At 39.6% G+C, this 16,482-nt stretch overlaps 2 protein-coding genes across 2 annotated transcripts; one reads left to right on the top strand and one right to left on the bottom strand.

Annotated features, from left to right (window-relative positions):
• The first annotated feature begins 967 nt into the window (after nucleotides 1–967).
• Nucleotides 968–4,719, top strand: nudt19 (nudix (nucleoside diphosphate linked moiety X)-type motif 19). Its single transcript, XM_085391500.1, has 3 exons — nucleotides 968–1,832; nucleotides 3,506–3,713; nucleotides 3,802–4,719. Exons 1-3 carry the CDS (start codon nucleotides 1,077–1,079, stop codon nucleotides 4,017–4,019), a joined length of 1,182 nt encoding a protein of 393 aa, XP_085247626.1. The 5' UTR covers nucleotides 968–1,076; the 3' UTR covers nucleotides 4,020–4,719.
• A 5,241-nt stretch (nucleotides 4,720–9,960) lies between these two features.
• Nucleotides 9,961–12,213, bottom strand: LOC146678436 (regulator of G protein signaling 9-binding protein). Its single transcript, XM_085410976.1, has one exon. It carries the CDS (start codon nucleotides 11,580–11,582, stop codon nucleotides 10,842–10,844), a length of 741 nt encoding a protein of 246 aa, XP_085267102.1. The 5' UTR covers nucleotides 11,583–12,213; the 3' UTR covers nucleotides 9,961–10,841.
• Between the last annotated feature and the right edge of the window lie 4,269 nt (nucleotides 12,214–16,482).

The raw sequence follows: 16,482 nt of genomic DNA on the forward strand, positions 1-16,482 counted from the left end.
TGGCTTCCTCTAGTTCTTGCAGCTTTTGGAGTACCTACCGAATACAAAGGAAATGTTTAAAACGCTTTAAGGAGAATTTGAACCTTTGCCGCAGACACAGTTATAATCTGCTAACACAAAAACACACTGGCATATGAACTCAGTAACCCTGAGACCCAGAACTTATGACCACGTTTCAGACAAATACAAGGGGGAGGGGGTTTAGGATCTGACTGAGTGAGTTTTCACCAACAAAATTTAGAACAGTTTGTGAGAAAGTAAGAGTATTTACTGCAGTGAGAACTTTCAGTTTGACAGATTGGCAGACACTTTCATTCACTGAAACTCCAGAAACAGTCCCTTACTCCCATAAGCCTTTACTGAAATACTTGGAAAATCAAAGTTTCAACTCTAGAGTGTTATTGGCTTTTTCATTTTTACGTTGCAAACCCAGGACAGGAAAGTTACCAATATATGATTCATGGGTAGAGCTATGTTGAAAACAAATATTTACAGATATATATAGTTTAAAAAACATTGAAGCTACACAATTCAATAAAAGCTTAATAATTACTAAATAAGTAAAATGGAATAAAACTGCTGTATTAAAGCCTAAAAAAATCAGATTTAGGGCATTACATGTAACATTAAATATTGTAATTACATAATGTACTTCTATTTAAAATCATGTTACATTTTGCAATTTAGCTGCCTTTAATTAAAAGACTTTTTTTTAGTTTTACAGCAAAGTAACCACGACACATCATTATAACTGAGATAGATAGATAGATAGATAGATAGATAGATAGATAGATAGATAGATAGATAGATAGATAGATAGATAGATAGATAGATAGATAGATAGATAGATAGATAGATAGATAGATAGATAGATGCTGAAAAACTGTTATAAATTGTATTTAAGGATCGTGTTATTGTTGATCTTCCAGCCTGTAGATGGCGATAACGGCTTCTGTCCCCAGTTCCCCGAATCATGTGACTTCCACCAAAACAAAGCTACCAGCCAGCTGACGGTGAAAGTACAGAGGTCAGAGGCTGAAACTTTTTAGACTGAATGAAACCGCTGCTGGTTTAGGATGAACACGACACTGAAGCACTGGAAAGAGGCGGCCACTCTGATTTTAGCCGCAGGACGCGGGCGTGGTTTCACCCCGAGAGCACCGCTGACAGGGGAAAGCGACTCTGGACAGTCACATCTGCCCCACAGGTCCCTCTTTGATTACGACGTTTTGCTGCTTAAAAGAAGCGGTAAAAGCGGATTCATGCCCAATGCTTATGTGTTTCCTGGGGGAGTGGTGGACGCATCGGATTTTTCCAGTGAGTGGCTGGACATTTTCAGATCTTTCACTAACTCCCTGACTTTCGGGTTAAGAAGTGTCAAACAGCCTCTGGAGACCAGACCTCCAATCTTTGCTACAGACCGACTGAAACTAGGCTCTCCCATCCCGGGAGAAGTCGCCCTCCGGATCTGCGCGTTGAGGGAAACATTTGAGGAATCTGGCGTACTTCTGGTTGCTCCCAAAACAGAGGAGAAAAAAATGTTAAAAAGCATAAAGGACTTTGGTTACATTGAGCGCTACGGGGTGAATGATCTGTGCAGCAGTGAGCTCACCAAGTGGAGGGCTCTGGTTAACCAGAACCCCTCCAACTTTATCAGGATGTGTAGAGAGCTGCAAGTGTTGCCTAACATCTGGGCTTTACATGAGTGGAGCAACTGGCTGACTCCAGCAGGCCGATATGGGACGACGAGATTTGACACAGCTTTCTTCATCTGCTGCTTGCAGGAGATTCCGCATACGCTACAAGATGATAAGGAAATTGAGCGTTTTCAGGTGATTACATATATCCAGCCAGATTAATTTATATTCTTTATAGACGCATGAAACGCACACGTGACCATCAAAACCTGCTTACCAATTCATTAAAAAGGGGGTCAGTCATATAATCCAACAGTATCCCAACTAAAATCTGGGATCTGGTAGAGCAACTGACTCCTGAGCTACAGCCACTGAGGGGTGGCTCCTTTCTGATTTTTCTATCTCTTGGTATGGCCATATTATTTAGCAAAGATATAGTATAGCCATACTCAGCACAGATGTCCCTGTATACTATGCCAGGCACTTGGTTATAGGGTTCCATGTATCCCCTGCCTGCTAGCATCTTGCACGCTGCTGTTATGTGGTCATCTCAGGAGCATCTTTGCACAACTTGCACCGAGGGTCTTGCCTGGTGTGGTAGGACACAGCCTCTATCGACCTTTTGCTTATAGCTTACAGAAAACAAGAGATGTCAATTTATTCTTATTAGACAGACCTGCAGATCTTTTTGTCCACAGCCCATGCAATGCCAGGGGACAAAGTAAAGCAAAGAAATGCTCCAAATGTAACAGGAAATGAATTCGGAGAACAAAATTAAGACCTTTCAGTAATCACTGCTAAATACTTTATTGATCCCAGAAAGGAAATGATTGTGTTACAGCAGTGGGATAAGGAATAAAAACAGCACAGTCTGCAGTAAATAAACAACCAAATGAATGTATAAGTGCCACAGGTGCACAGTAAGGGAATTATACTGTTAAATAGTGCAAAAATTTACATAGACTACAATGATAACAAACAAAGAGTAAAACTGAAGCGAATGCAAGAGAATAGTGTAAATTGCATTTACAAAAAAATTAATAAAAGTAAACATGAAAGGGTATAATACAAAAATGTGTGTTTTAGATCTTATTCCTGACAGGTATGTTCACCTGTGACAGAACAAAACCTTATTGTACAGTTTTATAGAGAAATATAGGATTGATTTCCACAATCATTCTTTATGGCAGTGTGTTTGAATCAGTCTGAAGGAGCTCTGCTGCCTCAGTAGTGCGGAGTGGAGTGGGTGAGATTGTCTGTGGTGGAGAGCAGTTTGTTCAGTGACCTCCTGTCCCTCACTAACGGAAACACCTCCAAATTCTTGATAGTGATGCTTACCGCCTTGTGAATCAGTTTCTTGACAATCATGATTTCTGTTTTACGACACAGAGTTCGTTTTTGTTTTTTTTAAAGAAGCACAGTTGGAAAATGTCATAGACCTAAGAAGTGGTTCGATACTTGCTCCTTTTTAAATTTTCCCAGTGCAGTCAACTTGCCTCTTAAATAATGTTCCTCATAAAAAAAAGTGTGATCTCAGAAAATCACACTGTGAAGCTAGCATCTTCTCTGACCTCCCAAGATAAGAACTGATATCACCTGACACTGAACTTCTTTATACAATTCCTCTACCAATCATTAAAATCTTCCAGGGGCCACTGGTTACACAAGGATAAGTCAGCGTGAGTAATTCAAAAATGGGGTTTTGCAGCTGAAATTACACAGAAAATGTGGTAAAATTAGTTTCAGTGGGTAAATAACACTAGCTCTTTCGCGTGTCTTTGTACCAGCTGATTGATATTGTGTACCAAATCAAAGGTAAGATCACAGTGTTGCAGTTCTAAAACACTAACCCCATCTGTGTGTTTCAGTGGTCCACACCCTCAGAGATCTTGCAGAGCTACCAGGCACAGGAGTTGTGGATTGCGCCTCCACAGTTCTATGAACTCAGCCGCCTGTGCCACTTCCCTCTACTAAATGATCTCCACAACTTCGCCAGCCAGCGTGCCACAGTGGGCTGCGAGCAGTGGATGCCCGTTGTTGTATCAAATGATGAACATCATATATCGCTGCTGCCAGGTGCAGATTTTATCATTATCATTTAATGATTTACACCTATCTATGTTTAATCTTTCCTCTCTCTCTCTTGGACTACTTACTCATCCAGGTGATAAACTTTATCCAGTGGACAGCCCAAGAGACTCTGAAGCTGCAAAAAACACAGCCCCTCAATCAAAGGATCATCAGGATGCTTCCCCGCTCCACCGTATTGTCATATCAGATCCATACACTTTAAGGGTACAGTTCACCATCACTCCAAAATACAAGCACGTCCTCCCTGTTGCACATTCAGCAGTGTCACATGACTCAAAAAGTCAGCTTTGACAACCCTGTGATCCTTGTCCTCCTGTGCCTATGAAATAAAAAGTCACAAAACCAGGCAAATTTACAGTCATATTTTTATATCGGTCTCAGTCATGTTGCTCTCATCACTGTATATTTTATTATGTTAATTTAAATGAGAAATTTTGCAGCACTTTGAGAGTTAATGTGTTTCAGATTGGCTTGTTTTGGGTAGAAATTCCTAGTACATGAAGCTGGAAGAGAAGAAGAAGACAAACATGGACAGAAGAGAAAGAACATTCAGTCTTCAGCTCAGGCCAAACTTTGCAGGACCTGCCAGACAGCTCATTTAAATAATGGCAGTAATCGTGTCTGTTTTTACAGTGTGTAGTTAGTTTTTACGTCAGGACAAAAAGCAACTTCAAAAATTGTATATGCAGTTTAAAGATTAGACAACTTTTTATTTGCACGGACCTGCCTGCACAGACACAGATGCATTAAGAGGTCAGATTTTTGTTCCAATAAAAATGTATATATAGTTATTGCAATCCAAAGACATGTTCTTCATGACTATACAGAGGACCAGAGTATCCTCAAACTTTGTCGCAGTTGTAGTGAAAGCTGAAGGCTGTGTTTGATCAGTTGTGCTTATTACTGGAAATATAGGTTGATTACAGCAATGCTGTTAATGAAATTTGTTAAATCTGATTAATTTAAACATAAAGGCTGCTGAAAAACACAAGTGTCTTGTGTGTGTTCATGGTTGTCCTTGTGTGGAGGATGCATAAGTAGAAGTTTTCCAGAACAGTGTCCTTCAGGACAAATTGAAGCCCTGTGAGAAATACTTTGTGCAAAATGGGCCACGCAGGATTTTTGCCAGTATAAATGAATTTATTATTGCGCATATTTGATCATTATTCATATTAACCTTTCAATAACGCTGCTTTAACCTGCCTTTTTGTGCTATATCTTATGATTATTTGTGATGGACATAAGTAATGAGCCAAATGGTTTGTCCTATTAAAATTAAGGCTCTCAATTCAGTTCAATCATCACAGTATAACACAAAGTCAGGTAAGTTTCAGGCATATTGTAGGGAACATAGACTGCTGTAAATCAGTTTCATCCATTTTGGTGCAAATCAACGTGATAACACATGCAGTGCTTCCTCTCCTTTGCTGTAATTTTTCAGTACCATTCTTGTCAATACTGGCAGCATGAAACAGTACCTGAAGCACATTCCTTTTGCACAGGTAGCCCAGCTCCTCCAGGATGGCATACCTGTTTATACTGTCTAAAAAATGTTTCCTGTATCTCCCAACTATCACCATCAAAAGTGTGGAAGAGCATCAATCCAGCAGCAGGATTAGTATCTGCTTGTTTGTATGAGAAAGAAACACTACCAGAGCTCTGGAAGTGTTTGTTCTGCTCTTTCAAATAGACTTCAAAAGGGCTACTCATGCATGTTTTTCTTATCAAACAGCCAGACACAGGCTCCATGAGGGTGGTGTGAGGTAGTTTGTTAAACTATCTGAGAAAACAGTTCATATTAACCAGGTTTTAAAGTAAAAGTCTGGATATGATTTGTCATGAAATCCAAGACATGACAAATTTTGTTTCTTGTGGAACATGAGCATCCAAAGATTTTTTTCTTTTAGCTTTCAGTGTTCACTTAACTGTATATTTGACATAACAAGCTTTGTACAGATACAAAATTAATTTCAGATAAAAGAGGCCAATGGTTGAATTCACCCCGAGAGTTCCAGTACATTATGCACCAGTCACCTTTTTAGAAAAGGTGCAATTCAGAGGTACACTTTCACTAATTCACACTCAAAATGTAAAATGTAAATAAAGTATATTACAACTTTATTTATAATGTTCTTTCTTCTGTAGTAAGAAAGAACCGAAAAACCACCTGTTTTTCGGGCCGGAAAACTGGTGGTGGCTCAACGTACCCATAGCCTTGTCTCACACATTTCTCCAGTACAGTATTTTAAGACAGGATTTTTTTTTCATAACTGTTTTTGGTATCGGCTCTCAAAAACACAAAGTGCACTTTAAATGTGACAGACCACCGTCTGCTGGACTGCTGAGACGACTAGAACAAGTGGGAAGAGGCTGAACCAGCACAAGAGATAGATCCAAATATGCTGTCATAATGTCACCTGTGTTCATCAGAAAAAGTACTTTAATGTCACTCTGATCTGACGAAAACATTTCTCCCAGAAAAAAAAAATGAAGACACACACTGAAGCGAGTCAGCAGCCCTCAGTCTGGTTTTCATCTTTCTGACATATTTTACCTGTCAGCTTGATAAAAGATGCAGAGCTTCTGTCCCCTTTTGCCCTCCCCTGTCCTCACACCTCATCTCTTACTGCTTCAGAGTGCCGTGTGTGTAGGATGGTGGTGGCAGAAAGCGGGTGAGTTGAAATAACGCTGCTGAACCTTCTGTGCTGTTTGCGGAGTATGTTAAGGGTTTCTATGGCAACTCACAGCCTTGAAAACCCACCATCTAAGTCCAGATGAAGTGATGATGCAGTGGTCTGTGTCTGCCAAGTGTGTAGCTCACCTCTTTGTGAACCAGTCTGCTTAGTGTGCTTGTTTCCAAGCGAGCGAATTAAGCAAATACATGGTTTTGTTGTGCATATGTTAAAATAAAATACCTCCAAACAGCTGTTGAGAAACCTGATTTACTCACCTGTAAAGGTGAGTGATGGAGCACTCTAAATATTTGATGCTGTGGCTATTTTCAGGAACATCTTGCATAACTGAAATTTTTTAAAAAGCAATTTAAAAGACACATGAAACAGTCTCTGAGTTGCATGTTGCATAAATGCTCCTCTTCCTCTGGAAGTGAGTGGAACAAATTTTAAAGGGCAGCATTTGAGGATGCTTCATCTCATTCTCTACTTAAATCTCCTCCCTCTCATCCTCATGTTTAATTAATCGCTTTTATATTTTTAGATTTCCGGATGACAATGTAAATCTGTCATAAGTTTCGAGAGATTCAAGGTCCGTGACTCACTGTTAGAAGAGCATAGTGCCTCTGTGAAATGACAGCAACGATTAACAAGATGTCAGAAAGCCTACTGTGAATCAGATGTGAGTAGAGCATGCCACTGATTTTCACACATCGAAGTCTTGCCAAAGAATGCTTTCAGCTTTTTTGTTAGAAGATTAAATATCTTGCATTTTATCTACTTTGTTTACTCTATTATACTAGTTTCTTTTTTAAATGTTTCTCCACAGAATTTCTGTATTGAGAGGTGGAGAAGAGAGAGAGATTCATTTCCTGGAAACAGGAAATGAATCTGAAACTTGAATACCTTTACAATGTTTTACATATAGTTCATATATATATACACACACATATATATATATATATATGTAAAGGAAGGAGCCTCTGCTTCGAACAGGAATGTGGATGTACTGTAATTGCATTTAAACATGTGAGATAACTACATTCAGCCTAAGACTCAATTGACTTCAAATGCCATGGGTCCACTTACCATATACAATTAGTACAAGAGGACCTCCTTAATAGTGAAGAAGCTGATCATTAGGGTCCTTTCAGGGCTCATGTGATGTGCAGCTTTTCAGGTGCCAGCATTTAAACAGTCTTTTCATTAGAATTTGCATCAAACTGTTATTTTAATGATACAAGTGTAAATATTTATCTTGAATTATTGTTTTTAGTTAAATTGGCTCTTTTGTCAATCTAAATGGACCTCCTTCTGATTTGACTGATGACCAGAGTCATTACTTCCATGACTGTTTGTTGTTTCACTTATGAAATCAATGAGCGTTTAGTGAACATAAGTTAACCAACTTGCAATGAAGATGAGGAAACTCACAGGATGAACACGGTGGCCTGTTGGGGAAAGAAACTCAGACACCTACTTACATGAAGTGGCATGTTTTTTTAAATGAATAATAATGATAACACACAAACACTCTGACACAAAAATGCAATGAGTTTGTGCATAAATCTGGTTTTCTATTTCACTTACATAGACATTATGGCTATGTAAGAAATGAAGTTTTGTGATACCTGGATATTTTAGCCTGGAGGTATCAAAGTACAAGTTACTGTGATTTCAAACCCAGATTATGACAAAGTTTCAATGACCATTATTATTTTTTACCCACATATACATTTCTGAAAATATCTACATGCATGCTTATACCAACAATTTTGCTATCTTTTTTTTTTAAGTGCACTTTTGTCTTTTTGACTTTTTACATTTTTTGTCAAACTTTTGTGGAGTTAAAAAAAGTGGAAGATGTTTTCAATCCTTTGCATAATTCTATTTTATGAATTTTAGGGTGGTTTGACAAGCATTAGATGCATTATCTCTCTATATGTTAAGGTTTTTGTTTTTAGCCCAATGTACTAAAGCATGTGACTTGAAAATATTTCTGGAGCAGCACTCGTTTCTGTTCTGCAAATTAATAACTAACTTGCATTTATATTCATGTTGGGCTAAAGAAAACTGTCTTAGTGTGCATCTACCCTTAACTAACAACCACATGGGTGGAAACTTTGACTCTGACTGCTTCCAGTTCAACTGGATGCCAGTCCAGGAATACCCTTAAAGGCTCTTAGATGTAAAACTATTAGGGATTTAAGCATAGTCTACTTTCCATTTAAATTAAGTACTATTTTAAACCTAAGGTGGTTAAGTGGTTAATTCCCTTCTTAAAACATCTCTATGTGTGTTAGATGTATAGATTAGGGGTGGGTTTTTATAATCGATTTATCGATTAAAATAGATTCTGGCTTGGATAACGTAAAATCGATTCATTAAAATCCTGAATCGATTTTTTAATATAAATTTATTTTGCCCGAAATGCCAGAATCTCAGGTGAAATCTCACAAAATTTCAACAACCACCAAACAGCTAAGACAATAAATGAGAGCAGGAACACGGATTCTGCACAAACACTTAAACACACAGCACAACCCGCGGATCAGAATCAGTTAGATGTCGCCTTTCTCACGGTCGGGGCTGAAAGCCGACAGCTCGCTGATTCTGATCTGTCGGCGTGTCCGCGCTTTGTGTTCACGCCCTTTATGCCTGATTCTAAAGCTGTTAGTTTTATCTCTCTCCAAACAATATTGACCGAACCAGCAGCAAAAGAAGATCCAAACTACGCTTCACATAAACATCGTCATGGATTCACTCTTACTTTTACTGTTTTGCTTGGACCACGATGCACAGCTCTCCCTCTCTCTCCCTCTCTCTCTGTACTTCAAGAACAGTTTCCCATCTAAAAATCTATTTTCTGCATTATTCGCTTGCTTGTTACGCACAAGTCTACCGTTGTTTACAGCGCTGTCAGCCGACGTTTTTTTTTTTAATATATATACTTCTGAAAAGAAAACCTAATTTCTGCCGTACAATACTGAACAAATTTAAACTTTTTAAATTATGCAAAACGCTTAGCCATGTCTCTAATAAAACCGCTGTAACTTCAGAGGTAATGTTCATGTGTTGATTAATGGTTTTCTTTCATTTTTGATGTACTGCAGAATATTTTTATAAAATGTTTTTCTGTGTTTTATCCTCAGCTACTTTGACACAAAGGCATCTGCTGTGATGCTCACGCCTTTGATAAAGTCTTGCGTGTGTCAGCTTCCTTTTTATAGATACAAAAATATGTAAATGTACTGATCTTAATTATAATATTTCTGACTGTTACAATTTCCCAGATTCAAATTGAATTGAATTGAATCGAATCGAATTAAATCGAATCGATTCGGGACCTTGTGAATCGGAATTGAATCGATTCTAGAAATCAGTGACGATACCCAGCCCCAGTATAGATCTCTAGCTTAGGTTTGCAGTGATTACAAACTAGGCCCGGACTGGTACACAACTTACCACACCTTCAGACAAAGTGACCTTACAAGCATGCCTGGTCATGTTTGTAAAGCACCTATCAAACTGCAAGCACATTTTCAAGTGTGTTTCGAAGTTTTATTATAATAAATATACTTGATCGTATGTACATTTTCTGAAACAGCAGTATATACAAACCTTCTATTCATGTTGCAATGTACATTCAACACTGTGCAAGAAAACCCTGAAAAGGAACATGAGCAGGCTTACAGTGAATGGGTGCGTTATTAAAAGACTGTGAACATCTCTTCGGTCCCAAGGCTCTCATCAAGCACATTGTGATTTGATGCGGTAAAGTAAGATGCAGGCCTATTGCAATCTGGCTATACAGATTATTATGACGCATTAAAACGGTGCTGAAAGGAGTGTAGAAGAGTGCAGATTTGATAACATCCGACCAGTGTGGTTTGACGAGCAGAGATTAACTGTGCTGGCTTCCACTATAGTTTCAATAAGACAACCGTTTTTTAGATGCCCCCCTGTTTGTTTGAGCAGATTTAACTTTTCTGGATGCAAAGCATCAATCCACAGAACATCATGAGAATAGTTAACCGTAGGCTACATTTCTGCTTGAGCTTTTCCACTAATCCACTTGGATTACGTGTTGTTTATATCATCCTGATGGCTAGAGTCTGTCACGTAATTTTATGACCTTTTTTCCCACCCTCTTCCAAAAATAAATGGTCCACTGGCCCTCCCCCCCAAACATACTTTTTCTACCTCACTCCCATTATTTTCACACTTTGGCTATATAGTACATTTTAGCTTATCTAGTGCAATTTCTCGTCTCTGCCAAATACATTCACAAATCAAGGAAAGCTTAATAACTTTTCTGTGTCCACATTATTTTTCAAGCCCAAAAAGACGCTGTTTCTCTTTCTTATGGGCCTGCAGAGTCTTACCGCTCCCTGGGCAGCTTCACAGGATGTCCATCAGGGTGGGCTTTTGGTTAGACAGTTCACATATTGACGACTAAATAGCCTAGAACCAAGGCGACTATAACGATGACAAAGAATCCAATCACCGCGCAGATTGACGCAAAACCAGTCTCCCTGCTCCCTCCGCCACCTTCTTCTTCTTTGGGCTCTTCTTCGCAGATCGAGATGACACCCACTGAGGAATTCCCTACACTCATGTTGGACTTGAGCTCAGCGCCTGCCTCCTGCTTCGCCTCCACGGCCCACGGCGCCACCTGCACCTTCATCTCCATTTCTTCCATCATCTGGCTCACCTGGGTGATCTCGGCCTGTAGGTCTCTGAGGTCTGCCGTGTCGATATTGCTGTCCGCCTCGTACTTCATATTCTGCACGCTCATGGCCCGGGCCGCCACCGTGGTGGTGCTGCCGGTCATCCCTGTCTGGATGAGGTGTCTTGTGGGCACCTTGAGGGGGAAATCCTGTGCTATCTCTAAGGACCTTTTCATGTCCACCTCAAGAAGCTCCATGCAACTAGAGAACAGCACCCACAGGCGCTCGTACTCGGCCCGATCCTCTTTGCTGATGGTCTTATCTTTGAGCAAAGAAGTCAGTTTAGTCCTGTTGGCCACCGCCAGCTCCTGGGCCTTTTTGCGGGTCTTCTTCAGCTCCTCTCGCAGGTTTTGCGAGTCCGAAGTGCTCCCAAGAGCGATGACCAAATGCCTGTAGCAGGCGGTCACTTTGTTCAAAGCGTCCAGCATTGTTTTGCATTCCTCTTTCCCCATGACTGATAAAAAAAAATCTATATCCTTCTTAGAAAATATGAAATGATTAAAAAGGGGGAGCTCTAAACAGCGCGCTTATTCGAACAATGCTTTAGCCACTGACCTCGGTTTAGTTTCCACGGGAGCTCACCAGCCGCTCTCTAAATCCACTCAACGCGCTGGTGAGAGAAAATTCCTCTCTATCCATGCTCCTTCCTGTGCAAGCATATATAGAGAGGGGCTTAGAAAGTAATGCCCCGTAGCCTAAAAGGCTTTAGATTACCTTTGTGTTTTCCAACACGAGATCATACGGCTCCGCAGCCCGTCTCCTGCAGGACGGATGCGAACGTGAAACAATCCAACCACCCTTTTATGAAATTGCGATCCCGATTCAGCCACAGGTGTCACAACATCCGCCTAACCGTTTGCGTAGAGAGCTCGGCGCCTTTTCTCTTCAGCAGCTTAAAATAAATGTTCAAAGAAAATGCGCTGCCGGACAAGTTAGGTTCGCCATTCAGCGTCCGCGAGGAGCAACGCGAGCCATTGTTGTTTTGGTTTGTTTTATCTGCATGAGGAGCTGTCCACTTCAGCACCCGATCGATGATTTTTAAATACCAGTAAGCGCCTTCTGTAGTCACATGTGCACGCACAACAGTGCTATTCAGCGACAGGCAGAGGCAGGGCAGCAAAACAGCTTCACTCCCATTGGGTTTTTTTTCCACACAGGCGTTTGGTTTACATTCTTCATGCTATTGGCTGCTCTGTCCATGATGTGGGCAGAACTGCGATGTCTATCAGCAGGGAAGTCAAATCACAAACACCCTAACTCTCTGACAATACCATGGTCATCAGGGTTCCTGCTTACAGTCGGCTGCACGAGGAAAAATAAAGACCGGTGAACCCAGAGAGGAATGTAAAGTAAATAAATAAAAAAATTAGATTGTTATTTATATAATTTTTTACTTAAGTTAAACAATCTATACTTTTAGTATGAATTGTTTAAATGAATGGTTCTTTTCTTCCTCTTGGAACTATCCTCAGTCTGTTTCAGTGTTGCCTATTACTTCATCTTCACTGCTGGAGGTTAGGCTAAAGAGCTTTCACTGGTACTCTCTCTCATTCCCACAGTTCCCTTTCAATGGCCATAAAATAATCAAACTCTGATGCCCTGCAGTATATATATGTGGCTTGTAGACTTCCTGTGTTCTCTGTGTAACAGAGGCTATATTGCCATCAACATAAAAATGCACTGTACTTTCAACTAAGCTGCAATAGTTAGCAGCACACTGATAAATCTACCCTAATCTGTAATGTATGCCTGCCATCACTATGTTAGGAACTCTCCAACTTCTTGGTAAAGCCAATAACTAATAATAATAACTAATCCCATGGCAACAACTCACTGCACTTAGATGTGTAGACATGGTAAGGATGAATTGCTGTAGTTCAAACTAAGCACCAGAATGGAGAATAAAGGGTATTTAAGTGGTTTTAAATGTGGCATGATTTGTAGTGTCAGACAGGTTCCACTGAGTATTTCAGAAACTGCTGATCTACTGAGATTTTCCCCACATAATCATCACTAGGGTTTACAGAGAATGACCCAAAAAAGGGAAATTATCCAACCAGTGACAGTTCTGTGGGTGAAAATGCATTCTTGTTACCAGAGGTCAGAGGTGAATGACCAGACTACTACAGGCTGATGGGAAGACAACAATAACTTAAATAACCACTTGTTACCACCAAGGTTTGCAGAAGAGCATCTTTGATTGCACAACATATTGAACCTTGAAACAGATAGGCTACAGCAGCAGACAGAGCACACTGGGAGCTATTCATGTTAGCTAAGGACAAGGAAGCAAGGTTAGGTTCATTTAGGTTCATTTGTGTGGGCTCATCAAAACAGGAAAACAGAAAACTGGAAAAACATTGGCTGGTCTGACGATTTGATTTCTGCTGCAACACTCAGAGATAGAGTCAGAACTTAGGAATAAATAACACGAAAGCATGAATCCATCCTGCCTTGTGTCAGTGATTCAGGCTCTTGATGGTGGTGTAATGGTGTGTGAGATATTTTTGGCACACTTTGGGCTGTTTCGTACAAGTTGAGCATTGTTTCAATGCCAACAACTTACCCGAGTATTTCTGCTGACCATGTCCATCCCTTAGTGATCACAGTGTACCAATCATCTAATGGTTGCTTTCAGCAAGATAAAAAAAACATGTAAAAAAAAAAGATCAAATCAAAGTTGTTTTATTTTATTTCATTTACATATATTTTACATGACAATGTGCTCACAGTCAGTGGACCTCAGTCCATTAAATCACCTTTGGGATGCATCATGGATGTGCAGCTGACATCTGCAACAACTGTGTGATGCTATCATATCAATATGAACCAAAATCTCTCACACCATAATCAGTGGAACAAAGAATCAGAAAGTTCTGAAGGTAAAACTGGCTTCCAACCCAAGATTAGCAACATTTTTTCTGATAAAGACATCGGTGAGTGTAGATTGTAGTGGAGGGTGATACATTTGAAAAGCTGCTAAAAAACAAACAAACACTATTGACGATGCTGCACCACCTTTTCATCAGCATATCAAAAATGCATAATTTTGCAATACTAAAAATAACAGAATAAAAAATTACCATCTGGTTGACATGTATTGCACCATTGACTGTCACAGCTGAGTGTGTTCATTGAACCTGATGTGTAATCAGGTTCAATGAACACTGAAAGCAAACCCAAAACAAACTGATGATACCCTGATACCAAAAGATCTTTCATACACTGACTAAACCTTCAGTCATATGTTCCTATAAAAAGATAAAACACTTTGTTTCTCCTTGTGTGTTGTTCCATGTGATTTTAAAGCTACGCTGATGTGATTATGAGACACAGGTTTGCGGAAATAGTATTCAGTTTTTCTCTTGCCATTTTTTTTTTTCAGTTTTATAAGTGTGGTAAAAGTGGATAATTTGTGGGTTGTCACCACAGCTGCCTGCACACTGGGAGGAGGCCTGTTGTTGCACACAGTACTGGATGGATAATGTGTTGTTTAGTTGGCTCCTGCTGTGTTGAGAGATGAGAGGCACATAAGGCTGAGTGGTATTTGCCTGCTTTGCTCTTTTTGCATTATTCAAGCGGATGGGGCCTAATGATCCAGTGACTACAGTGCAAAGCTAATGGACTGGAGTGCAGTGAATGCCTGAGGAACTGAGTGAGAGGCTTATTGTTCGTTTCACATAAAATGACATCTGCTGTGGCATGGGAATTGATTTCTTCTGTTCAATTTATTCCTAGTTTGAATCCATTTTTGCTCATATCACTCATTAAAAACATTATGCATGCCCGCCCCTCATATTTGATGCTTTATAAGGTAACTGTGTACTAAAACCTGCAGATCACCATCCCAAGATTACAATATGTGGCTCTGCTGTAAACTGCACTGTTTAATATATTTAAAGTGCTGGTAGCCATTTCAGCACTTTCTGACTAATAACAAATATCTTGGTTGAGTCAGATGATCTTGGCAAATGGATCGTCTTTCCTTTCATGAATATGTTTCCATGGCTACCTCTCACCTCTTACTACTCTTCAGTTATTTTTCTCCAAGGTATTTCATTGCTCTGAGATGTCATCTTTCACTTTGTGCATTTAAAGTTACAAATCAGTTGTTTTCTGTTGTTTATTTCATGTTCTCATGAAATTCCTTAAGGAGCTAACTTTTACACAGACTAAACAAATAACTCAGTTTCAATTTTCATTTCATGCGCTTTCATTAATTTATTTTGAGCTTGAATTTAAAGTGTAAAAAAATAATTCAAAATATAGGAATTCATTCAAAGATTAAAGACCATATGAATTCCCAATAAACGTATAACTGGGCTAATGTAGACTTTATTACCTTTATAAATAACTGATGAAACGCTAAAGTAAGTCGGACTTGCAGGATTAGAAAATTGGCCATAGTCTCTGTCTGTCTACCTCTCTGTCTTTCTCCTCTCCTGTAAAAAGGTTGCTGATAAGCTGTTGTGTTAGATTCAAGTGATGAGTCAGACATGCAGTGGTCTGATTGCTCTCAGTGCCAACACATGATGGAAAACTCCATTTTTGATTTCCACAGGATTTTTGTTTGCACAGGACAGTAAAATGATATAGAACTCTCCAGATATTACTGTTGTTTTTACACAGATTATCGAAGAAATAAAGAAATACCCCCAAATCTCTGTTTGTGTAACAATGCATTATGAGTACATCATTAGATCATTTACACTGATATAGATCCCAAAGAATATGACACATATAGCAAGTTTGTTTAGCCTGGAAGAGCTACAGTGATGCACTAAGTACACACCATGATTCAGTAGCTTTTAGAACTACCTTTAGCTCCAGTACACTGAGTTGCTTTCTGTGTAACTTTATCTCTCAGATCATTGTGGATGAATTTTGACACACTCTTCTTTACAGTGTTGCTTCTTCCTCTCAAGGTCCTGCCACAACATTTCATTCAGGTTGAAATCTAGACTTTGACTGGGCCATTACAACATCTTGATTGTTTTCTTTTTCAGTCCCTCTGTTGTAGAGTTGATGTTTTGTTTGGGATAATTGTCGTGTTAGATGACCTAATTTTGAAAATGCTTTAGCTGTCAGAGAGATGACCACACATTTGACTCTTTAATACTTGGTACACAAGGGACTTCATGGTTGACTCACTGACCGTCTTGTGGCTGCAAAATAAGCCCAACTCTACACCCCTGCACCACTGTGCTGACAGTTGGTATGAGGTGTTTGTGCTGACATGCTGTATTTGGTTTTTGCCAAATGTGGCACTGTGCTTCATGGCCACAAATCTCCATTTTGATCTCATTCTTTCAAATGATGTTTGAATAGATGTATGAGTGTGTATTTGCCAGG

Source organism: Rhamphochromis longiceps, linkage group LG1 (assembly GCF_057381845.1).
Source record: "Rhamphochromis longiceps isolate RC_006_pf linkage group LG1, R_longiceps_female_GT1.1, whole genome shotgun sequence".
NCBI lineage: Eukaryota > Metazoa > Chordata > Actinopteri > Cichliformes > Cichlidae > Rhamphochromis > Rhamphochromis longiceps.